We start from the raw sequence: 26627 nt of genomic DNA, 5'->3' as shown, positions 1-26627 counted from the left end.
TGCATTATCATAAGGGAGTTGTAGGGAGAATTCTGTCAGGATACAGACTCAACAGAACTTTTTTTTGTTTTTTCATCAAATAAGACTGAGTATGATACTGAAACACAGCAAACACAAACATTTAACATTGCCGACAACTCCCTCTGCACCCCCAAATACACAGAAAATATTTACACTACTATATAAGTCCCATCATATTTAACAATCACTGGGACTTACAAAGGTGTTTAATAAGGTAAACATGTTACTTTATTCTGCTTTAACTCCAGATTATTGAGACATAAATTGAGTAATACATATGATCATATTGAGGTAATCAGGTTCACTATGCAACATAACATACTGTGCAAATTGTTTCCACGGCAACAAAATCATGCATCTGACACCAGTGACTCGTCAGGATTTCTGAACCTAGAAAGGGGGAAAATAGGAAGAAAATTTTTTTAGTTATGTTATTCTTTCAAATAAATATATTTTTCAGCAGCTGAGAAAACTAAATATTCAAAATACTCAAGTGTCAATGTGAAAGAGATTATTGGGCCCAGTATGCATAACATTTTGTAAAATTTAACCCAGATCAAACCCACGCATTTACAACTTATTAAAAAAAAAATGGCTAAGAAAGATCTAATTATGCATTACCATAGTCTTGGATCAATGCAGCATTTTACAAAGCAGTTTTTGTCCTCTTCAAGTCTGTATACACCCGAGTTTGGTAAATCGTTGCACTCGGACAAAAACTTTTGAAGAGCCGAGGTTGGAATTCCATTCTGCTGTTGCTGAAAATAGAAATTACATAACAGGCATAATTTTATTTGTACAGTTTTAGAGAGAAAGAAATTTAAACAGGAAATTATCTGACTCTATCTATAGTAAGCATTTGTGTCTTACAGCCTACTACAGGGCGTTAGAATGGACAAGGGTAGTATATACAATATGGTATAGTGTAAATTGTCACCCCGGTATCTTATCATTTAACAAATTACTTTTTCTATTTCAGTTCAGTATATTTTCTAGACTAAACTGAACTAAAGTGGTACAGCCCCACTGGAGCTCAACAGTGGCCATGGTGGTTTGTTCAAGAAGCAGCTCCACATTCATTTTTCCCATAGAATTCACCCAAAATTTTAAATAAATACAAATATATTTAATATTAAAAGTTTAGAAGTTTGCTCTGAACCAGCTACCACATATAGACCCCACAATAATTCTCTTTACTTTATAAACTGCCAAGTTATTAAAACATTTCCCCAAATTTTAAGCATTACATTTATTTTTAGACAGAAAATAACTCTGCTACAGATATTGGTTACCACAGCTGGTAAGCCTGTGTCATGCCTCTAAACTCTGATATATTAATAGGAAAAATTTATGGGAAATTTCCAGAAACCACAACAGATTTTAAAGTTGGTGCTACTGTTGAGCTCTGGGCCTTGGGTACAAATTATCATAGTGGGCCCACACTACATGTTGTCAGTGTAAATATATCTACCTTGATGGTGTCATATGTGTCGGTGATGATGGTGATGAAGAGGCTGAGCACCATGTAGATGAAGAGAGACACAAAGGTATACAGGTAAACTCTGCTGAAGACCCACACCAGGCTGCTCTTCTGCCCCATGTCTTTAAATGTGGGGAACATGTCATCTCCATTGATCAAAGAAAACAGACACTCGGATACCGTGTTCAACGTACGAAACTGAAAGTACAAGTACAAGTGAGTTTTTGCATTTTAGGTGCACTATGTTAACTTTTTGATGGATGGTGTGCCATTTGCTTGTCTCTGGGGTGATTCCTTTGCCTGGAGCATTAAACCTACTAGCTATATCCTAGGAGAGAAACACCTGGACAACTTACAGATCAGATTTATGGATAGCTGACCCTGCTTGCAGTAAGAATGCAGGTTTTTCAAGGTATTTCAGTTAACAACAATACATCTGTAATCGAAGCGTATGATGGAGAAGTTTGTCAAAAACTGTAGAACATTCCAGGCAAAGGAATAACTCCATGGAGACAAACAAGTGGAAGACTATCCTCCAGAAAAGTTACATTTGATTTAAAAAAACAAATTTGGAAGTAAGTAGTACCTTTTCATGATATGGACCGATGACAATCCAACCACAAAAACAGTAACTAATATAGATAATGCCAGCGCAACAGATGAAGCGGATTACATTAGGAAAGGCTGCCCGTAGTGTCAAGATGAGAATCTGAAAAAGACATAAATAAAGAGCAAATGGATTAGTCAAAATAGGCTTTTCATCAAAAAAGCTTATTTTGTGCATGCTCCTGTGTAATTTTGATACAAGTAGTTCTTTGTGTCATAAAAGCTTTTAGCACCTCTCTCAAGTCAGGGCATGTTTTGCATAGACAAGATAGCAAAACTTTAAATAATCGTCAACTAATTTGTTAATCAAACAATTATGCAAACAAATGCAGTGAATCAGTACTACTCGTTTCAGCCTAAGCATACGTCAACAATATAAAGATTTAAATAACATCACCTAATCTACTGTATTAGTGCTTGGCTGCTTACATTATACTTTCTGAAGTATCCCAGGTAACGGATCACACCGATCCAAACAAACATGGTTCCTGTTCCGAGGAAGATGCTGCAGACGTCATAGCTTGTAAGGACCTACAAAAACAACATATGGAAAATCAGGTGTCATGATGTACGATATTATTTACAATATTATTTTTACGTTTTTACCATTTACCTTGGTTTGTATCTCAATTTTAAGAATGGAACCAATTATCACCAACGTATCACTGGTAATGATGAGAATGTACCATCCATTTACAAACTCCATCTTTTCAGACCAGGGGACCTCTCTCAGGGTGTAGCTCTTGCAGTACTGATTGTACTCCTGTGTAAATTCAGAAGGAGCAGTAGTAAGTATTAAGAAATTAAGATAGAGGGTTAAGAAGACTGTAATGGAAGGGGCTTAAAACGCAGTGTTGCAGAGGTGACATGAATAGGCAACTAAACGGGTGCCTCGTAATGGCAAAAATAAATAATATTAACTAATAAAAACATATATATATATATATATATATATATATATATATATATATATATATATATATATATATATATATATATATATATATATATATATATACATATATATATATATATATATATATATATATATATATATATACATATACATATACATATATACATATACATATATATATATATATATATATATATATATATATATATATATATATATATATATATATATATATATATATATATATATAAATAATTTAATAACATTAATTATTTGGCTCATAATTGAAAGTTATTTCAAATGATTTCTTCTACACTGTCAGAATTAACCTGCAGAGAAATTATAAACCTAATTATGTTTTATTCAGTGGTGGGCTGTCAGGGCCTGCAAGGCCTTCTTGGCTGGTCTAAAAAAATATCTGATTTACAGACTGATGTTAATTATATTATTATTAAATAATTCCAAATGAAAAATTCTGTCCACTTCCTTTCATAGCTTTTCATGGTTTTGCTGCTTGGAGACATGCATCACATTTTAGCCATCATTTGTAATTGAATACAGTAATAACTGAAATCACAATTTTAATTTTGATTGTTGCATACAACTACATGGACCACAATTGTTTTCTTTTCAGTTTAGCTGATGTGCAAATGTATTTGTTTAGTGTTAATATGACAATAATGATTGCACAGTAACACTAGCAGTGTTTGAAAACGTGATATTGTTATGATTTTAAAGTGCAATATTTTTTAAAAAGTGATCTTATACCTTTTGTAGTCGAATCCCAGAGAGAACCGAGCGGAGACACAGACTCAAGGAAGTAAGGCATGTAATAATAATGAGGCAGTCAAACAGCACGGTCAGGGTCATGTTTCTTGCGGCTGAGGAAAGAACATAACATTAACTTTGAATATAGAGCAAGAGTATAGAAGCAAATCCTGATGCAAACTTACTTGCTCCGGTGACTTTCCAGTCTTTGCATTCTTTGATTTCTACATCTGTATCAAGATCTATCTTTATCCTTCCACTGTGAGCTTGGTTGTCAAAAATAATCTGCAAATAATAATGTATTTACAGTGAAAATATTAAGTTAACTTTCAGACAATGGAAAAGAACTATTATCTTTAAGAACTTTAACTTTTTACGATTTAAATGCAGACCACTATGCAAAATGGGAAAAAGGGGACAAACGAATTTGGTTGATCTGTTGTAGATATGATTTTGCATAATAGCCATGTCATCTGGAAATCTAGGAATCTAGGAAAGATTTAAATATGCAGATGGCTATGTAAGATAAGAAAAAGAGAAAATGTAATTGATTAAAATACATTTTAAATTAAATTAAAAATAACAGTAACAGCACGTTCCCATGCACACAAACAAAAGAATGTCACCTACCTCAACAGTGAAATCATAGCAGTCTGGCAGCTCCCTGTGTCGTACAGTCTGTAAATTTATGGCCTTTAGAACAAATTTTATGCTGACCGTGAGCATTCTGAAAGAAACATAGCATACAAAAATATATTTCTGGGTATGAAATTTAAATATTTACAGAGCTGCTTTACTTACCTTTTAAAATACAGTTCAAAATTAGGGAGATGGTCATGCAATTTTGGATACATTGGATAAAAGTTATGACAGTCTGTAAAAGCAACAAAAAACATGAACTCATTATGAGAATCAATTACCCTTTTTCACAGTGGTGTGAGAGAAGGAATGGAATAATAAACAACAAGATTACTAAATGTAATAAAAAAAGGAAGCAAATAGTTGGGTATGGTATTTGTGGTTTTGTATAATTGTAAAAATCTGCAACAACTATAACTTCATTACACCACCACACTGTGAAGATAAAGCTACTTATCCAATACAATTCAATACAATTTTGTGCTTTTTTTACTTAAAGGAGCACTGCGCTACTTTTCTGAGTGACGGTCCACTACCCACTTGTCTCCATGGAGATGTTTTTCCTTTCCCTGGAATGTTCCATGATATGACATTACATGTATCTGTCTAGCATCTAGCTTTTTTTGTTGTTGTTGTTGTTTATTGCTCAAAAACACAATAATTCCTTCTGTGAATGGGGCGACTCTCCACAGATCTGAATTGTAATGTAGGGTAGTGCTGTAACCTGCTTGTCTCCCTCGTCATAGATTCAGTCTTTACTGTGGAACATTCTAGACAATGCAATACTATTTCCATGGAAACAAGCTTCACTACAAATGCAATGCAACTATAATATTGTCATTTGAGTATATTCCCTTAACATTTTACGGTCAACAGTTATAATAATTGTTGAGAAATTATTGTTCATTGCAATTATTTTGACGATGATAACTGTAATACCATAATAATATCATAACATGCCTAAGTGTGAAGATGTTTGTGTAATCTCTCAGTCGTCCAGTTGACAGAATTGAATTTCTCCTTCAACTGTGAAGACTGGATTACAACAGGTACAAGAAATGAAATGTTCTTACCGTTTTGCACATCTGCATCTATTTCAAAGGTCTCGTTCCCAGGGTATATAGTGCCATTCCTGTAATAGGCTTGACATAATTCCAATGGGGTGTATTGCGTTCCATTTTTCTCATACTCATGGTTTCCAACTGTTGTGTTATGCAACAGTTTATACTACAAAAACAAAGTTATTATACTTTAATATACTGTTCAAGTAAGAGCTAATGCACATGCTTACATAGGGGTACATAGGTTCAAACTTATCCTGAATTGGTCCTGGTCTGAGTCCAGTTTAGTCCTGATGTAGACCTGATTTGATCCTGTTCTAGTCATGGTTTATTTGCTGGTCTAGTCCAGGTTTAGTTGTGAGTTTACTCTCAGTTTAGTCACAGTTTTTATGTCATCTAAGTTCAAGTGTGAACACACCCTATATTTAAACTACATGAAGATGAAATACCTGTTCAATAATATAATCAATGTGCTCATATGTATCTGCCTGTCGGTAAACAGCGTAGGTGTCCATGCTTCCATCTTCATAATTCTTAAGGAAAAGGTGCTTGAACGTTTGCAGGTTTTCTTCTTTGAAAGTAACAACCATCTGATTACTGAGGCCGAATGAGACCAACTAGAAAACAAGAACAAGGCCTGTTAAAAACCTCTGGAGAAATTTAATGTGACAATAACCTAACCCTTTCATTGGTTTTAGCTTCCTGTGATAAGCAACCTTTAAAACATAATATTTTGTTAATAATTTTTATGATAACTGACCTGAACTGTAATTATGACAATTTTGATAAGCTGTAGCAACAGTTTCCAGGGTTTCCGTCCACGAGCGTAGAACTTTTCACAAGGGTTCATGAAATAATATTTGATTTTTCTTCTGAGATTTTGTTGCTTCTCTTGTACAAATGCGTCACCGTTGACCCCATAGTCTTCATATGGGTCTGTAGATTCCTCCATAGCAGCAAATCTGATGATCTGGTGAACTTCCCTGCATCAGAAAATTATTTATGACACTGTAAGATTACATAAACTGGAGATTGCTAGAAATAGAAGAATGTCACTCTACAGGTTAGCTGGTCTGTTTTGGTTTTTTTGTGAGTCACACCTTAACAATTTCTTACAAGTGAGTTTGGTTTATCTGCAGTAGTTATGATTTTGCATAACAGCCAGGTTGTGTGAGAAATTCAATAATAATAATAATAATAATAATAATGTCATTACTGCATTATACCCATACTTTCCAGAGCAAATGGAAAAAGTTGTATTTTCAGACTGTGGAAAAGGGGAAACATGACAAAACAGCCTGTGTGGTCACAAGATTTGGAAAATGTAGTCTCTTTCAACAGACAGGATTTGCTTTGGGTGTGTTCTTAAGCACCTGGTTTGACAGAGCATATGCATAGCCTTTTCCATAACTGCACTATAATTTGAAACTGCCTTCCTTGTTTTATGTGATTTATAGGAAACATGTTTAAAACCAGTAGATGTTTTAAAGAATGATGACTTGGCTGAACAAGGAAGTCAGGTGTGTGACTATTGTGTTTAATTATTTACCTGAAAGATCTTGAAACCCTATAGCCTAAATTCCCATAAAAGCAAGCAAAACTGCAGATTATCACATATTCAAGTTACTTAAATAAACAGATTTCACAATTTTGATGAAACAAAGTAAAAAGCAAAAGGTCACTTACTTAGAATGAACTCTCCAACTTGTAGATGAAATTGTTACTAACTACCTGTCTACCTGTCAGATTGCTGTAGTTTAATTGTAAAGCATATCCCACGCCTTAACTCCTAATTTTTCCTTGCATCGTTTATCAATTCAACACTTCAAAACTTTACAGCGTTGTTTTGTTCTCTCTGAAAACTTCTCAACACAGGAGACAGCTCTGGCAGGTGACTATTGCTACGTCACTTTATTGCTGGCTCCTGATTGGCTGTTAAATCTGTCAGTCAATTTTAACACCACCCTCGTAACCCGTGGCAACCAAACAAACGTGCTGCCGTCTGGTGGAGTAGGAAGCGTGGAGTTCAACAAACTACTATGGTCGAAGAAACCGGTAAAACTGCATTATATGATTATGTTTTTTGCAGATTTGACATTAGATTAACTTAATAACAGGTTAAATCAACCCAAATATTTTTCATGCTGTATTTAAATATGTTTGGTGTCTTTAAGTTAGCACAATTAGTCACTTTTCTCTAGCTAACGTTATTGTCGCATACTTTTATATGATGCAAATTTTTTTTTACGTATTTAAATGTCCTCAGATAAGAAGTAAAAGTGTTTGCAAATAACTATACATTTCTTGCATTTCTCTAATTGTCCAAGAGATGTCGCCACCTGCATAGGCGATGTTTTTCTCTGAACAGCTCTGACGGTGATCTGTGTAAGCTCATTTGTTTTCAGGTAGGCTACCATAGACAGCTCCTCCTCTCCTTTTCCACTTGATTTGATTCAGCATGTCTCCCAAGAAAGCCAAGGCTAAAGCAGGCAGTAAGGTGAAAGGGAAAGGTTAGTGATGATAAAAGCACTCAGCTAATGTGATTCTGCATGTGAGTGTAGTGAAGGTAAGCTAACCCAATGGCATTTGCGTTTAGGAAAAAAAGCTAAGGTGCCAGAAGCAGTTGAGAAACATGGTAGGTTAACACATTGTTTTATTCAGGCATCGCTTAGAGTTACTTAAATGGCAGTGAAGTCGATTAGTGCTTTATTTTCCCGAATTCTTCTCTGTTATATAATGGTAAAGTTGCATTGACAAAGAAACTGATCACACAGGATTGTTAAGGCATATTCTTAGACTACAAGGATGATTTACTGTAATGTATAATCATATCAGCAAAAAAACAAAACAAAATAGTAGTAGCAATGGTAGATGATACTGACAAAAAAAAAAAAAAATATATATATATATATATATATATATATATATATATATATATATATATATATATATATATATATATATATATCCTGATAACGATATTAACACGATCTTTTGTTAAACCATCAGGAGAAAGAATGGTTTTGGTTAAGTATTTTTCCATTAAAATGTTGCATCAAGTCTCAGCTCACTTTTGCAGCACTTTTTGTTCTGAACAGTATAGCCTACTTATATATTTATTATATATATATATATATATATATATATATATATATATATATATATATATATATATTATATATATATATATATATATATATATATATATACATTCAAAACAGTATTTCAAAATTTGCTATTATTTTGAAGTGCTACCTTTTTTTTTTAAGTTTTTGACATAACTGGACTTGACTGATATTTGATGTTTGTGTATCTAGTTAGTGTGTTTTTTTAATGTAGTTTGTGTATGTTTTGCAGGTAGAGAGAGGGGTATGGTGTATGGTGTGGGAGGTTTTTTTTTTTTTTTTTTTTTTTTTTTTTCAGAATAAAATATGCTTGAAAATATCTACCATAAACAAGTGGTCAAAATGCCAAGCTTTAAAGACCCTCTCAAACGGAAAACATCCCGACACAGAATAAAAATGTCATTCAGCACGCTCTCTGCTAATTACATTCTTGAGGGCTATGGGACATTGAACATCACTATTTGTCTCTCAAGCAAATCCTTCACTTGAATGTGAGTGGCATGTACCACTGACACATAGCCTGGGTTAAATGAAGGGTGTGATTTTCCACTACAATGAACTGGCATAGGGCCTGAATGGTGTGACCAGGGAACGTTGACACACCCAGTTGGAAGTGATTACTTAAACTGTACTTGAGTCTGCCCAGTCCCCTGTGCAACCTGGTGAAGAGGCTTTGAAGAGCTAGACCACAAGCACTCATTATGTACAAGCTAATGTTTACTAAAGAGTATTCATGAAAGAACCTATGTTATGGCGTATAGACTCATTGTTGTGTTGTTGTGGGTTGGGTGGCAGAAATACAGTATGCCAAGTAACCGAGCATCCTAGATTTGTGTTTTTGCATGCCAGACTATAACAGAGCCACTTCCGCACATTTTGGACAGTATGTACTTTGGGAGAGCGTTTTATCTTGTGAGACTGATGTGGGGTGGTCCAGACTTCAGGGAGGGGTTTCGAAAGATCAGAGGTGCACTGCGTTTGATGATCAGACAGCGGGGGCATAATTGTGTCTCATAGGATATGCTAGCAAAAACATTGAATAAAATGTATTGATACTTTTCAGCTGATCATGTGTTGCTAAGTGTAGGCACTGCTCTGTCTGAAGCTCTGATACTTAAGTTAGACTTTAATCTGAGTTTTGTTTAACACAATCTGACCATAAACAATGCTGTCTAATAGCAATGGTCTAGACTGTAATAAATATGACGAGCGCTGTGTCTGTATCTTATGAATTTGATACCTGGCTCTGGTAATTTACTGAATGTCTCTCCCCTCTCTTACCCTCCTTTCATACTTTTTACAATATATGTGTATGTCACACATTTGTAATCTTACTAAATTTCACTTTGACAGTTCATGCCAAACCTGTATCCTAGTGGAATAGAGATGTTTATTAGAACAGAAACACACATATTTTTAGATTTGATTTTTGGTTTAAAACAACTTGGTATAACATATTTAAACACTTTTACTTTTTATTTTATTTTTACCAATACTTTTCATCAGCATTTTTTCTTGCTATGTTGGTAAAGTTTAACCTATATCATATTAGAATGAATACAGAAAAACACAAAATTTTAGATTAATTAAGCATAATTTTTGGTTTTAAGCAACTTTGTATAATAATATATAAAAGCACATTTTGCATTTCTTAAGTTGTTTTTGCTATCGTACTAAATGCATTGCTCCTATGCTATGACCTTGCTAAATAATAAAAACTTAGTAGCACTATTTGCAATAAAGAGACACAACCCTTGTTATTGTATTTCTTCTAACTCTACTATTCCTGACTAAGAACACCCTGAAGATTTTTTTCCGCTGGACCTGACCTCCGTGACCCAGGAGCTGTTTTACTGTGTAGCCGACGAGGATGTGACAGGAGACAGTCCCTACAAGCTGCTGCTAAAGGACGACATCCTGCAGGATATCAAGAACCGAGCAGCCCTGTCTGATTTCAGCCTCGTGAAGAAAAGCGTTCAGGTGAGGGTGGGCTTTTGTCATGTGCACCTGTCAGACAATGATCTCAGGATACTCTGACATCACTGCTTAGACCACCACTTTGAGTTAATTGTGGGAACAGTGACTAGTTAAACCAATAACAAAGCCTACTGATAGTCTTCCATTCAACAAATTCTTTATAATAATAATAATAATAATTAAAAAAAAACAACAACAACAATTCATGAATCGGACAAATTTAGACTCTTGAATAGTTCTGTATGATTGTGATCTATATCAAAACTAGAATAAGACCATGTGATAATATTAAATAAACTACTAATATTTTGTCTTGAATAAATAAAACCAGTGTTCTTGAGTGTCAAATATGAGGTATTATCCTTAATATCAACTCAGATTCAGTGACTTAGATTAAACAAAAGTTTTTTCAGCAGTGAATGAATTAATTTTGTTATAAGTGGTAAACAGGATGTAACAGGAAGGAATGCAAAACCCATTACAAAACAATAAGCAAATCACTATCCACTGGAAGGAAGTACTTTTTGGAATAAACCCAAAAGATATTGTCACATTCAACATATAAACTATTATTTCTGTTGTTAGGACTACCCAGAAGATGAACTGTTGCTGGTGTATGACAGAGACTTCACCTACGGTCAGAGCTTCTATCTGGTTCTCACACCAGAAGCCAAGGACAAATTACTCAATGTGAGTTTTTGTTTTATTGTGGTGTTTTGTTTATTTTGTACAAGTTTATTTTCATTCATGTTTTAAACAAATCCTGTCCTGAAAAAGATAAACCATGTGAAATGAATCATCCCTTTTTGTCCTCTACAGCCTCCAAAACCTCCTACACCAGTGGAGTCTGTTATTGAAATATGTAAAACCCCAGAACCTAAGCCCTGGGTCTCTCTTGGCAGCGAGTTAGAGATAGAAGAAGAGTCTGTCAGAGATACGAAAGAAAAGGTACTGCATACCTCGATTTACATGTATTATTAAAGGTGCACTATGTAACTTCTATTGTTGAGGGTCCACTAACTGTTGGTCTCCATGGAGATGTTATTGCTTTGCCTGGTGTGTTCTTAAATATATCTTGCATTTATTCAGTTACATGTCTCTTTATCTCTTAAAAATACCTTAAAAAATATGCATTCTTACTGTGAGCAGGGTTGCCTCTCCACAGATCTGACCTGTAACTTGTCTTCATGAAACATAAGTTGAATGCCATACTCTAGAACATTCAGGCAAAGCTGTAACATCTCCATTAGGCAAGCAACCAGAAAACCACCAGAAAAGTTACATAGTGCATCTTTAAATAATAGAAAATGGCCTCTGTCATTCACATTTCCTGTTTTTTATTGGTAGGTCTGTTTCAAGTTCTCCCGAGTGCGACACAAGTTTGGCGCAGCCGTGCGCTTCTCTGACCGCAGAGCTGCAGATGTTAAAGATGGCTTCCTGGAGTGTGCTTCGTACCAGGACAGCAGATTCAGCATTAAACAGCTGCAGAGGGACGCAGGGATGCAGGCAGTGCCCCAGCTCCACGGCAGCAGCACTCAGACACTGTGGTAGGCTGCCAGATCAGAATGTACAAGCTAAATACCGCTAATGTGTCTCCTGGGGCTAACTATATCAATGTATGGCTATAATAGAGAGAATATAACTTGTGTTGTAATGTTCAAATATGTATGAGCTGTTGTTTGCATAGTAGCTTGTTAGAACACTGCAGGACACATATTGATAAAATATAGGGTTAGAGGTTACGTCAATGCAACAATCAATCTGAATATTGTTGAATAGTACAGTTACCATAAAAACAAGCAGATGGTACACCCTCCACCAGAAAAGCAAACAACATTATGGAAATGTTATTGTTGTTGTGCCTGAAATTTCCTTAGTATGGCATTGTACTTACTTATCTCCATGTAGAGAGCCACCAGGCCAAGTTACAAGTCTGTGTGGAGGCACCAATTCACAGTAAGAATGCAAAATTTCAAGGTGCCTGTAATTAAATAAAAATGCGATGTTCAATGCTTTAGTATGAATCATTCCAGTCAAAGCAACAACATCCCCATATATATATGTATGTATGTATATATCTATCTGTATTTATGTATATATAAACACTACAAAAACACATAGATACAGATTCTTATTCATATATTTAATGTATTTATGGATTTGTAATGTTCTAAAATGTGTGCCTAGGTCAATATTTATTCATAACAAACCCCCTTACTTATTTCTACAGGAAGCATCAGAAAAACATGTGCATACAGTATGAGCCTGAACGTTTAGAGTGTGGGGAAAGCAAACAGCTCCTCCAGTCGGAAAGTATGAAGAACTTCTTGGATTTAGTCACTCCAAGGTAGGTTGGAGTAAATATAATTAGCTTTAAAGAACTGTATATTTGAGTACTAGTAAAATTTGTATGTTCTTTCAGGGTCATGCATGTGCTTCAACAGGAAACTATTGCAAATGTGTTCTGTGATGATTGGAAAGCTCAGGGCACGGACCACGACGAGGGTGACTTCCCCGTGAAGGCTACAGAAGGATTAGTGCTACATCAGACCTTTACCGACCAGAAGTACATTAAAGATAAAAAGATTAGCTGCATAAACTGGCACCCAGCTATCTATGGTAAACGGCAAACTGTCTCATAGTTGCTTAGTTTTTACTTTTTATTTTGCTGATATACTCTATACTCTATACTTTTTCCTTTTTAGGTGTTCTAGCTGTCTCCACAACAAAAAGTGCAGAGAAGAAGTTCCAAAAACCAGTGACGCCCTCCTTCATCCTTTTCTACAGCTTTGCCGATCCTTGTACACCTCAGGTACAAAGATGATTCAAATACAGTTTAAAGGGCCCATTTTATGCTATTTTCTGATCTCTCTTATAATGTTGTTTCCTCATCACAAGCATAACTTGTGTTTTGTTTCATTCACACATGTTTATCACATAAATCCTTTTTTTGGCTGAGTTCTTCTCTTAAACAGAAAACACTCTTTTCCACCATGTGATTTCATGTGGTAATACAGGACGTGCTCCATCGTGTTTTTAAATTCCATAGCATCTTCACTAGAATCATTTGGATGATTTCAGTCCTGGAATTACCCATCTCTGGTGAACTAAAGGTAAAAGGTAGCTGTTATGACATCACAAGGTGGATACAGAGAATTTTGCGCTTCACATATGTAGAGAAACTAATAATAAAGGGTTACTCAAATGTGTGAATAAAACACACGTTTGTGTGTTTTTGATAAGGTAAAAAAGCATTATAACATGGTCAATTTTGTGTAATATAAGACTTTTAATGTTCTACCCTGTTAGGTTTGACAAAACCAGTGTTGTAATAGTTATGGACAAGTTGCGTCACTATCTGCATCTAACAGTTTTATTATTAAACATCAAATCAGATTGAAGTTACTTTTTATGTACCTTTGATAGAATTCAATACAAAGATTTAAGTGTGTTGGAAGTATAAAATATAGCAGCACACTTACTACATAAGCAACTAAGAACCAAAGGTTATGATTTTGTGAGGGAATACAAGACTATTTTACTATAATTACTAAAGTTAATTATCATCCATCTTTACTGAGAATTGTGCATTGTCATTTGATAGCACTATTTGCTGAAGAGGAATTTGAGACACTGAATTGATTTAACCCAGACACTTAATCAATAAAACTGATCTTCTAAATCTCCCAGAGGTAACGTGAGTTCTGAATGACGTAGGGCTTATTAGTCATGCTTTGGTTTCACTGCTGTCTGCTGGAGTCGTCTAACAAAATAAAATACTATCCAGAGCACGCTAGTGAAATTTTAGTAGCAATACAATAAATCTTAAAAGTAACAGCTGCAAAATACTGGTGTCAAAGTGGTGACCTGGGATGACGTTAGCTATAATGTATGGTCGACATATCATATCACAGAGAGACTTTTTAGATATATTACAAACTGGTTTTAGTAGTTGGATGTGGCAACCTAGTACGAAGCTCAATTTGCTTTATTATTCGATAATTGGCAGGTGAACAAAATGAACAAATGTAAATATAAAACGTTTTTAGATTATGTACATCCATCCATCCATTCATTTTCTTCCGCTTATCCGGGGTCGGGTTGCGGGGGCAACAGTCTGAGAAGGGCCTCCCAGACTTCCCTCTCCACATACACTTGCTCCAGCTCTTCCAGGGGGATCCCGAGGCGTTCCCAGTCCAACCGAGAGACATAGTCCCTCCAGCGTGTCCTGGGTCTTCCCCGGGGCCTCCTCCCGATGTGACGTGCCCGGAACACCTCCCGAGGGAGGCGTCCAAGAGGCATCCGAAACAGATGCCCGAGCCACTTCAACTGGGTCCTCTTAATGTGGAGGAGCAGTGGCTCTACTCCGAGCTCCTACCGTGTGACTGAGCTCCTCACCCTATCTCTAAGGAAGCACCCAACCAACCTGCGAAGGAAACTCATTTCGACCGCTTGTATCCGCGATCTTGTCCTTTCGGTCATTATCCAGAGCTCATGACCATAGGTGAGGGTAGGAACGTAGATTGACCGGTAAATCGAGAGCTTTGCCTTTCGACTCAGCTTCCTCTTCACCACAACGGTTCGATACAGCGACCGCATCACTGCAGACGCCGCACCGATCCGCCTGTCAATCTCACGCTCCATCCTCCCCTCACTCGTGAACAAGACCCCGAGATACCAGATTATGTACCTTTTTTCTGTAATTGTGAATAAAACCTTATAACATTTGATCATATCATATACTTCATAAGCCACAGGTAATGTTAAAGGTGCATTGTGTAACTTTTCTGCTCGAGGGTTTGTCAAATCCTTTTCTCCGTGGAGATTGCTTTGTCTGGAATGTTTCCCAGTATGGTATTCAACCATTATATCTTTATCAGTACCAAACCAGGCCAAGTTAGATGCTAGATCTGTGGAGAGGCAACCCTGCTCACAGTCAGAATTCTTGTTTTTTTTTAATGATTTTGTGAGGCTATAAAAACCACCTGTAATTGAATAAATGTAAAGTAGAGGTGTTTAATGTCATACTGTGCAACATTTCAGGCAGGGAAATGACATCTTCATAGAAATAAGCAGGTGACAAACAATCAAAAAGTTACACAGTGCACCTTTAATGAAACAGTAATAGTATGTTCTTTATTACATTTCTATTTTTAACAAATCAGATGTTTTTTAATTGTTGTCATTTTAGTTTTGTATTTTGTTTTACAGTTGTTACTAAAATGCCCTAATGACGTTTTAGTATTTGAATTTTCCCCGTCTGATCCTAACATTATTGTGGGTGGCTGCGCAAATGGCCAGGTAATGATTCAACTGTTACTTTTCCCTTGTATGTACATTGCAGTCATAGTTTACAACCGCTATTATGTTACACTGTTATGTCATGATGTATCCGGTATTTGTCTGAACTACGCGCTTTCTTTTCAGTTAGTTTTATGGGACATCTCTGCGTACGTCACTCATTTACAAGGAATACAGCCTGGTGGGAGAAAGGAGTCTGTCAACACTAAAGCTTTTGTAAGTAGAAGTATCCAAGTACAAAAGTCTAGTATTTTGTATCATTTTAAACTGTACATGTGTTCTCAGTTACTCCTGAAGTCCTTTGGGGGCAGCTGATGATGTCACTGTGGTTCATTCAAAAAAGACAGGCATATTTAGAGATGATCATATGTTCACTGGATTCTTTTGCATGTCTACTCTGTCATTAAATATGAATATGAGACCCTAATGCTGCTTTTTAATCATCCACAAGCTGTAATAAACTGTCAAATGTAAACCCATAAATGGTCTTATAATGTAGTGCGCATATGAAAGCAAGATGTTGAGACCTAATAGCAGAACTAGCTAAAGGTAACACATTACAGCAATAATAACAAAGGCACTTGTCAGTTCAAACTTGAAAATATGATTTTCATTAAGGAATAACACATTACCCATTACCATCCATTTTGGTTTTACTGCCCACCCTTTCAAACCAAGGGGAAAGTTAAGTGTGCACCAGAATTTACTTTACCAATCACGATCATTACACATCAAAGCACTCTGTGTCAGGAAAGCTACAGCAAAAAAAAAAAAAAAAAAAAGTAAATCACATATTTCATTTGAATATGACAAGTGTACTTCCTAACCCAAAGAAATTTGTCTAACATGATCCTAACTTACCAGGTGAATACCATTTATTAATGAAGATGCAGAACTAATTTTGTAGATGTTATTTACAACCTCACAACAAGGCCAAGTACAAATACACATTGTTCTAAAATCAAAACATTAAAAACTTTTTAGTGCCCATCTCCAGAGCACCAGTCTTTAGTGTTATATTACCCCTTATAAAGCCTGACCCTCCATGACATCCTCCACTGGGCTGACTAATTGAAATGGGCACATATGCCCCTATCATGCAGCCCTCATTTGCTTTGTGTGTTTTATGGGCTCTACAGTGGAGCAGCTGTCCTGCTCCCACTCTGCTCTATACTTCCTCCTCTATTGCCTCTTCCTCTCCCACCCCTCGGACCTCCCTTTATTCTCTTTGTCCTTGTTTGCGCTTCATTCTCCAGAGTCAACAGCATGGGCTCACACGGTCCAGCTGTTACACAAACCCTCCATAGCACACATGGAAATCAGTTCAGCTTTGTGTTTGCGCTGTAAACATCAGCCAATGCTATCGGCTAAAAGCTTTTTACATTGATGCATCGAGCTGAGAAAACCCTGCTCGCCAAGCACCTGTTGCAAGCTTATCAGTGAAGCACGCAATTACAATCTTTCTCTGCAGATTTGGGCTGTGTTCACATGAGTACAGTGGGTCATAATATTAAAGCAGTAGTTGAAATATATCTGGTTAAAGGTTGAATAATTGTATTTAACATAAATTATGTATTGTATTACTTACATTTGACAAATGGGTTGTTTTGTACAACCAGAGACTTCACAGAAGGACATATTTGCTGCAAAACATTTGCAGCAGATGCAACTTTTTATGCAAATTGGCCTAATTCAACTGAATGAATGATGCAGAAGTGTAGATCTCACATTTATGTAACATGATAATGATGTCTACAAATTCTTCATATCACATCTTTGATTATAATAACACATTTTAAAAGCATGTCAGGTTTTCTCAAAGCACCAAACTCAATGGTAAAATCCAACTCCCTGTACTCTGTGTATGTGTGTCTCCCTCCAGGGCCTGGACGACAGCAAAGAGAATATGATGTCTGTGCAGCACTGTGCTATGTCTGCCTTAAAGAAGAGATACAAAGGCCCAATTACTGATGTCCAGTGGCTGCCAACAACATTTGAGGTAGATATAAGCTGAGGGACTGCAGGAAGGATCTACTGCACATGTGACTTGAGCCAGTGTCATAGAGTTGATACTTTACATAGTGATTTTACTTTACTTATATTGATTGACAGAAGCACACTTCATCTAGTCTTTCATCAGGTCGACATACTTTTGATAATGTCAATGTCAAATTTTTTGAGAGAATTGATTTGGCTACTTACCATGATGATTTTCAAAATGTGAATTTGAATTAGAAGATTCAGCCAATTAGCAAAGTGCTCCTAGGAAAATACTGTTTTTTTTATTATAACATAAACAAATGCCTCTATTTTAAGTATTGATAAAGGCCGCCACACATTACAGGAGAATTTGCCAGATTTAGGCTGCAATTTGCTTCTCCCTGAGTCCAGGGAGATGTGACCCGACTTTGTGTCTTTGTGTATGATTTTGAAGCCGCTGTGCTCCTCATGTGTGTGATGTCAGTGTGACTCTGAGCTGCTTTGTCACCAAACATCAGCTACACTACGGTAACAGCCAATAACAGTGACAGACACAGAGGCATAAGATACAAACTCAGTAAAGAGTGAAAATTATTCACCCCTCATGAAATTGTAAATTTCAAGTGCTGCATCTCATCCACATTATGAATAGAATTTGTCCTCCATAAATAATGACACCCAGTCCACAAAACAGCGCTGTTAATATAGTTTAAAGTGTTCTTTTAAAGTAAAAAGGTGAGAGTAGTTCCTCACGTGTCTGTTTACATGCATAGATTGAGATGAAGCTGCAGATTAGTAATAGTGACTCTACTTCCTGTGTACTTTATCACCAGCCTTCTGTGCATTAAAAATCATATGTCTGAAGTATTGCACCGCATTTCACAAATAATAATAACACAGTCTGACTTGTATCTAAACTAGAAGTGCAGTGCTCTGACCTTTTGAACACTTAAGAGTCCCAAAGCGAGTCGTTTTACTCTAGACTGGAAACAGCTGACGCGATCACGCTCATAGCTCACAAAGACTAGCATGTGGTATGCAGCCATATCCGGCAGAAGCCTGCTCTCAGAGATTTCTGTGGTGTGCGCTTTTTGTTGCACATTTAAAAATGGTTTAAGACCAGCAAATCTTGTAGTGTGTGGCGGCCTTAAACCTGATGGAAGGTTATTCGCTCCGTGCCCCTCTTTCTTTCTAATTAGGTGACCAAAGCAGGACTTCCCATAGAGAACAAGTATAACATGGCAGTTCAGATTGTCACTTGCTCCCCTGACAGGTACCCTCTGTAGAAACACTTTAATGCATATATTGTGTTAAAATGCTTATCAGTGTGATTCTTTATATTCTACTTGTCCAGTTCCATTTTATTCTGGGACATCAGGGTAGCAACCTTGCCAGCTCAATCTGTGACGGACAAAAAGCAGAAAGTGGATCAGACGTCTCCCTACAGTGCCCCTCAAACATTCAAACACCTGGACCGGACATGGACTCCACTGTTCCGGGTAATTCCTCCTGATTACAGCCTATGATATCAAACCACAACACAAAGATGCTTGTTACTTAATTAGATTTTTAATAAAAGCTGCCTGGCCTTTAGATTTGATAGCGGCCCTTCCTCTGCTCTGTCATGTGTCAGGTGTCTGTGCCAAAGATCGAAGCCACTGGAGGATACGCACCTTTGAAGTTGAGCTTTGAAGACTACACCTGTACCAGTAAGAGAGGAAAGAACGCAGGTGAGGAGTTCTGACCTGAAGATAGCTGTAGCTGCAGTTTTCATGCTCTCAGATCCTCCATGCCTCAGAGAGTCAATGAGAAAATTATTATTTAAATTTCATGATAGTAAGCATCAAGAGGTCACTATTTTACAATATTTAAATCATGACCAAATATATGATTGCATAATACCAACAATGTAAATATTACAAAAACTCGTGCAGATTCACCACCTTAAATCTTACAGCTTTGCCTGAAATGTTCCACAGTATGACATTAAACTTGTATCTTCATTTATTCAATTAAAAGTGTTCTTATTGCACAGAAACACCTTGAAAACATGCATTCTTATTGTGAACAGAATCGTCTCTCTGCAGATTCGCCTGATGGTGCCACCTACTTGTCTCCATGGAGATAAAAAAAAAAGATTAATCCATACTGTGAAACACTCCAGGCAAAGCAATGTAATATAAAAATAAAAAGTCTAAACTTAAACAGGAATTAAAACTACCTATCATGTTTAATATCTTGCTTTGTCAGTTTTTGTTTTAATGGCTATTCTAATTCTTGTATTGCTAATCCCACCAGCGGTTACACATAATAGTAATACGATTTATTTTTTATCACTATTTATTTTTGTTTGTCCAGTTTAAGCTGTGATTATTCAAGTGGACTGCTCATTTAATTTCATTAGGCCTTCACTCAATGTCTTTATACCATACCCACATACTCTCTCTCCTGTGTCTTCCTGATCTCTCCTCCAGTTTCATAGGCCTATATTAAGTGATACGTCCAAAACAAGGCCCTCATAGTGGCGGCGCATTAGCCTTACTGACTGTCAGCTCTTTGCAATATGCTGCTCCTTCTCTCTGTGCTTCAGAAGATGACGGCGTGTGTCCTGACTGGTCAAGAAGAAGCCTGTCTTTGTGCAGTGAAAGGGCGCTCTCTGTAAACATAGCTTTGGCCACTGGGGGTTGTAGAATTAATACGCTCGCTAACTAAGGCAATAAATCCACTGCTTGTTTTTTTCACTAGCCCATAGGCACACTGTTATTATGGTTTAATGAAGTCCCCATGCGGTTTAATATGGTTCGGCTAATGGGTGGGTCCTGATGAGGAGGAAATTACTAGTCTTTTTTTGTGCTGTCATTTTTTAGTGCTGTTGTATTTTTATATTGTTTTATTATTCTTTATCACCCTAGTGAAAGAAAATACGTGTATGAGTAGTATCCAATATTGCTAATTTATTATTGCCAATCTTAATTTTTTCCAATAAGGCGCAGTACCTTGACTTTTATGGTCTTAAAAACGTGAACAACAGAACTAGTTCACTTTAAACAGTTTGCAGTGGTCTAAAGTTATTCCTCACTTACCTTATTATTCACTGTAATCAGTTGAGAATTCAGCTTACAACAAATAGCATAACGTACACTTTCTGATAAATTCGGTACTTTTGGTCATCCTTTCCAATCATTAACACTTGCTGAATCCATATAAGAAGCCATGTTATCCATTTGGTTGGCTATCTTTACATCCATCTTAACAGGAAAAGTTGCAGGATGTGTGAACTGCCCTTTCCAAGTTAATTTAACAGGGACACAGGCTTGAATGGGAGCGGCCTGCTGATAAGAGGCTGCGGACAGATAGAGCTGCAGTGTCTCTATCAGAGTCAGACGGGCAGCCTTTTGTGTGGGAAAGGCTTCTTCTCCTCAGTCTTCGCACTTACTAAAATTCAAAGTCTTTATTTGTATTCTTCACTTCGCAGCATGGGTGGGAGGGTTATGAATTAGTTGAGGTTTAAGTTTCAGACTTAAACAGCAAAAACAGAAGCACAGCAAAAAAAATACACAAAAAGTACAGTAATGCTAATTTTAAAGTTTGTTTGGTTTTTATTTTTAAAATGCAGCATTTTGAGAAACATACTATTATATTGATAATTTGATCTAATGTCCACCTTTTCTCTCAGTAATTTATTTTTTTGTAATAAAGATCTGGTACATAAAGGAAAAGTTGAGGAATAAGTTCAGTTTTTTCTCAAGCAGGCAGTAAGATCAGTAGAGCTACAATTAGACAACTGCATACAAACATGTATCTACTGGAAAATTCATCTAACAATATGCTCCATCATAAAAATACTTTTGGAAAAATTTGGAAATTTGTGTTATAATTATTTTCCAATGAAAGCTTCAAACTGTAGACCCAAAATACAGGCAAAATCCTGCATTGTTTTTGCTTTTCTGTCGCAGATGAAGATGAAGATGAAAGTTCAAAGGTCATTCCAGACTACAGTGAACTCAGAATACCTTCAGCTAAAGCACTCACTGCACTTAAAGATGTTAACACCAAACTTTACGTTGGAACAGAGGTGAACTTTGTGGCTTTCAAATGATAATACCGCAGAATATATTGCCCAATTAATAAACATTTGTTCTATTTTGTTTTGCTCATTGCTAGGATGGAGAAATAGTTTATACTGACTGGAAAATGGAAAAGGATGACTCAGGTCGACCACAGAGTAAGTTACTTTGTTCAGTAAAAACAAGAAAGACACATAACCTTGTAGCCTGTACCAAACTTCTTCAAAGTCAGTCCAAATCAGTCTTTAAATCTATTATTCATAACCTCAGTACTGTCAAAATAACAAGTTGGAGTGATATAAATGAACCACAAATGCACTCTTGCTGTGAGGCACCATGCTGACCTTATAGCTAGAGTTACCTCAACCAAATCTGCTATTCTACTAACAGAGGTGGAAGGTAACAAAGTACATGTAGTAAAGTACTGTCCTTGAGTAAAATTTTTGAGGTATCTGTTGTACTATAAATTTTACAGTACAGTACACACAGTACATTTACAAATTTTACTTTTTACTTTTACTTCACTGTATTTGAGAGCAGGTGTCTGCACTTTCTACTGTACTACATATTTTTTAACAGGACTGAAAAGTAAATAGTACTTTTCACATGATGGATATTATTTTTATTTATTATTTTTTTTTGTAACATCCTGACTAAAGGTTTTGAGTTCAAGCTCCGGCTTTGAGCAAATAAAAATGAATACACAAAATTCATAACAATAATTATGAAACAGATTCATATTGGCACTGCTGACCAAAATCTGTATAATTTACTAATTCATACAATTTATTAATTCATTTTTTATTAATATCACAACATTTAAACTTAACATTTTAAATTAACAACACTTTGAAATCTGTGAGAAATACTTATTAAATGGGTACTTTAATACTTAGGTAGATTTTTTCATGCAGTACTTTGACTTTTATGTTTTGCCTCTGTATCTGTACTTTTACTTAAGTAATAAAACTGAGTACTTCTTCCACCACTGTCTACTGAATCCAAAATATATAGAAAATAATTACTACAATTCGTGACCTTGATACCAATTGCAAGACTTCCACTATTTCCTGGGTTGTTATGTTGTGAACACCTGTTACCAAAAACATTGGATGAAAAATACAAGCAAGCATGTTAATTATTCAGTCATTTTTATCACTTAATTGCTGTTAAATTATAGGATGTGTATCAGTGTTGAGCTGATGTCTCTTCTCGTCCCAGGTGGTAAGCCGCTTCACTGCCTGAGCATTCATCACTGGTTGGTAAACACCGTACAACGCTCACCATTCTTCAGGGATATTATTTTGACGATAGGGGGCTGGAACTTTGCCATCTGGAAGGAGGGAGTCATGGTAGGGACACGTGCCACTTGACATGTTTCATAACTACTACTACTATATTTTAAATAAGTCTAAATATTTTTCTACAAAGCAAAGGGTGGCATAGATGTAACTGTGTTGTTTGCATAGGACATTCTATTACCTTAATTATGACATTTGTGATCATTTGGGCCAATTCAAATTACAACCCTTTTTAAAAATCATTATTATTATTTTATCTCCAGGATATGCCTATCTTCGAGTCGGCCTGTTCAGAACAGCTTTACACAGTGGGGTGCTGGTCTCTGTCTCGACCAGCTGTCTTCTTCTTGGGGAGAGATGATGGCAGCATTGAGCTGTGGAACCTGCTGGAGCAGACCAGTGAGCCCACACAGATTCTGGCTCATGTCATCAACGCCAAGATCAGCTGCATCAAACCCTGGAAGGCATCATGTACGTCATTAACCTCTTAAAGGAAATAAGTCATGCCAGTAAGAATTTTCTGTATGAGTGAAGGCGGGTGGATGTGAGTGGACATTGATATTGTATAGACTACAATAGTATCCATTCACTTATATGAATTAAAGGGTCCATATTACACATACATATTATATTTGCTGATCTGTTATAATGTTGTTCTCTCATCAAATACATACAAACACAACTTTGAGGAGATAATGGCATTAATACATGACTTAAAGTTCACAAGAAAAAAATGTGTACAGTATAGGACCTTTAAGTTATATAAAGTGTGCAAGTGCAATTCTAGTTTTTGTTCTTATTTTGTTTTTAGTTGTTGTTTTGTTGAAAAAGTGTCTGCCTCAAATTTTATGTTTTTTTTTTTTTTTATTTTAGGATAAATGCTCTAGCTTTAAGACTTCTATAATTGTATAACTCTATGCTTAAAACTATCTGATTATTGCTTGAGTGCCTCCAAACTCTATGAAGGACATATTGTTCATCAATTCTTGTTTAACTATTTTGTTTTGGGTTCATCATTTATTTTTTTTCTCCACAGCTAAACAGCACTTCCTGGCAGTGTGTGACGACCTGGGAATGATTCGTGTGTTTGAAATCCCAAGGGCTTTCTATGTACCAATAAAGAACGAGGTAACACACTGTACCACAGATAACATAGTTTGAATTCTACAGAGGCCAATGAAAGATTAGTGTAATGCCTCACTTTAGCTGTTATGTATTGACAGAGTGTGAGTATGCGGAAATACTTTGAGTTAGAACAAAACAGGATAAAGGATCTGATGAAAAAGGAAGAGACACACCACATGGGAGGGGACGAACCCAAGAAGAAGACGGTAAGATGAGTTATTTCAGAAAGTCAAACGATTTCATTTTGAAACTGTCCTGGGGAATAAAGTCAAGAAACGTGCTTGACAGTTTTACCTTGCAATTTCCCATTATATAGCTTTGATTGACAGTATGCTCTGACAGCAGGTGCCTCTGTAATAAAATATATTACATTATATTGAGTTAAAAGTTTAAAATAGATTACTGTTCACTGGACAGACTGTCTAATTCTCATCATGTTTTATTCACACACAGTGTAATATGATTTCAGTCTTGGAAAGTTCCAATAATGTTAGACCTGTTAGTTTGTCTAGTCTCCAGTTAAATGTATGTAATGTTTCAGGCTATACATGAGACTTACACAATATAATATTGGTAATAATTTATTTTTATATACATTTTGTTGTTTGAAGGAGTCACTTAAAGTCCTGGAGGAGAGTGAGGAGGAGGCCATGAAGGTGTACGCTGCCTCCCTGGACATGCAGAAGAGCATCCTAAAAAGCATGGGCCTGCTCACAGAGACTGACAAAGAGTAACTCACTCTTCACACACATATGTCATATTTATACAACAACAACATTGTAATATGATTTGTAAATACAACTAACACATTTAAATACTTTTAATAAACATTATTTATTAGGGAAACTCAAACCGTTTGTCCATTTGATATTTGGTTGGGACTCTAGTGGCTACCAATGGATCCACGGGCCTTAGATCCAATTACCAGGCAGTGGCATCCATTAGTGCCCTCTTCTCTGCTCCTCCCACAGGACACACTCAAGGGCCTGACCTTGGCAGGAAGTCCTTTTATGGATCTTTATTTTCATGATATTTCTCTGTTGTTGCTTACAGATCCACATGGTGTATTCACTGACTTTTCAGTGCAGATACATGTTTTAAGACAATTTTGAAGTCACAGTTTACATTTTTTTTTTACAATTTTTTTTTAAAGTTTTTGTATGGATATAAAAATGAACAATAGAGCAACCTTTATTGACTGAATCCACCATTTTTATAAAGAGTGTAAAACCTTGAAATGCATTAACTTAAGCAGCATTTAAAAGAGCAGTGGAACAACCCTGTAACTATTAGTAAATACATCTCTATTACTCTTGTATTTAGCATTTTAAAATCTCCATTTGGTTTATCTTATTTGTGACACAATTCTGAGCTCTATATGTAAAAAAAAAATTAAATTGCTATGTTATTCAAGCTGTGTCAGAATTACAGCCAAATATTTTTGTTTCTGAAACTCCGGGGCTATTGCACAAGCCCCTTTTTCTTGTAAACAGATTTGTTACAGAGTGTGTAAGCCAGGTGTGCTGTTAACAGTCATGTCATTTTTGTAGCAGCCACAGCCAGATTTGGTCTAAAACACACTGTCCACCCTCCTCACTGTAATAAGTGGTTTCCGCTCAGGCCTCGGTGAGTGGGGCAGAGTGTGGGGGTTGCTTAGCAGTGTACATATAATCAGGTAAGACATGGCTGCAAATAACCCTCTGAGGTTTTGTGCCCAATTTAAGTTTAGAACAATAAATAGTTTGAGGTTAACCTTTATGATTTGTGAAAGGGCATGTTTGACTTTTCTTTGCTTTTTAAGAATAGACATAACAGTTGTTTTGAAACGCTGTCCATTTATCAGGACTTAGGACTGACACAGATACAACACTCGTAACTCAGTGTTTTCCACAGGTTTATACTAACACTACGGTGGCACAAGTGATCCATATTAGAATCATTTTATTTGATACAATATTTTGGTGTATAAATGTCACTTATTGCCACTACTGAACAGATACTGATTGTAGATTAAAAATTATTACTTATATAAGTTTATGACAACACTACAATGGGATTTTATTCTGGTTAAATAATATAGGTCAGCGAATGAGGTTGGAGTTCTAATGCACCTAGAGTTTATTTTCAGTGTCAATTAATGGACATTCTCGCACCCACCTTGGATTTGAATGTGCCAAATAGAGCTACATAAATATGAACATTGACAATTTATATTTTCTGCATTTCTGTTTTGCTCCATTCACACATCTTTAACACAATC

The 26627-nt window shown here is 36.1% G+C and overlaps 2 protein-coding genes across 2 annotated transcripts; one reads left to right on the top strand and one right to left on the bottom strand.

Moving 5' to 3' along the window:
* Window positions 1-238: 238 nt before the first annotated feature.
* mcoln3b (mucolipin TRP cation channel 3b) lies at window positions 239-7318 on the bottom strand. Its single transcript, XM_020938115.2, has 14 exons — window positions 7178-7318; window positions 6252-6474; window positions 5941-6108; window positions 5504-5657; window positions 4593-4665; window positions 4422-4518; window positions 3977-4076; window positions 3792-3904; window positions 2721-2870; window positions 2537-2638; window positions 2088-2210; window positions 1493-1699; window positions 643-779; window positions 239-411 (listed from the first exon to the last, which is right to left on the bottom strand). The coding sequence occupies exons 2-14, from the start codon at window positions 6441-6443 to the stop codon at window positions 372-374; spliced, it is 1656 nt and encodes a 551-aa protein (XP_020793774.2). The 5' UTR covers window positions 6444-6474; window positions 7178-7318; the 3' UTR covers window positions 239-371.
* Window positions 7319-7517: 199 nt separating this feature from the next.
* dnai3 (dynein axonemal intermediate chain 3) lies at window positions 7518-25145 on the top strand. Its single transcript, XM_055164996.1, has 21 exons — window positions 7518-7546; window positions 10412-10596; window positions 11179-11283; window positions 11413-11541; window positions 11941-12140; window positions 12824-12940; window positions 13016-13212; window positions 13299-13405; window positions 15805-15894; window positions 16021-16110; window positions 17777-17893; window positions 19074-19147; window positions 19229-19373; window positions 19508-19604; window positions 21831-21949; window positions 22039-22099; window positions 23163-23293; window positions 23506-23713; window positions 24279-24370; window positions 24466-24573; window positions 24979-25145. Exons 1-21 carry the CDS (start codon window positions 7531-7533, stop codon window positions 25099-25101), a joined length of 2511 nt encoding a protein of 836 aa, XP_055020971.1. The 5' UTR covers window positions 7518-7530; the 3' UTR covers window positions 25102-25145.
* The last annotated feature ends 1482 nt before the right edge of the window (window positions 25146-26627 follow it).

Source organism: Boleophthalmus pectinirostris, unplaced genomic scaffold, assembly GCF_026225935.1.
Source record: "Boleophthalmus pectinirostris isolate CB_2022bp ecotype Guang Dong unplaced genomic scaffold, ASM2622593v1 HiC_scaffold_7, whole genome shotgun sequence".
NCBI classification, from domain to species: Eukaryota; Metazoa; Chordata; class Actinopteri; order Gobiiformes; family Gobiidae; genus Boleophthalmus; species Boleophthalmus pectinirostris.
The sequence above is the reverse complement of the archived record's forward strand: the minus strand, read 5'-3'. Positions and strand labels throughout refer to the sequence as shown.

Excerpts from the sequence above, each read along its gene's own strand:
- mcoln3b (XM_020938115.2), bottom strand. The coding sequence starts at position 6,443 with ATGGAGGAATCTACAGACCCATATGAAGACTATGGGGTCAACGGTGAC. Across the intron at positions 6,109-6,251 it reads TTGTCATAATTACAGTTCAG|TTGGTCTCATTCGGCCTCAG; the intron begins GTCAGTTATCAT and ends CTTGTTTTCTAG. Across the intron at positions 412-642 it reads TGCATTGATCCAAGACTATG|GTTCAGAAATCCTGACGAGT; the intron begins GTAATGCATAAT and ends CCCCCTTTCTAG.
- dnai3 (XM_055164996.1), top strand. Across the intron at positions 23,714-24,278 it reads CAAACCCTGGAAGGCATCAT|CTAAACAGCACTTCCTGGCA; the intron begins GTACGTCATTAA and ends TTTTCTCCACAG. Across the intron at positions 24,574-24,978 it reads ACGAACCCAAGAAGAAGACG|GAGTCACTTAAAGTCCTGGA; the intron begins GTAAGATGAGTT and ends TGTTGTTTGAAG.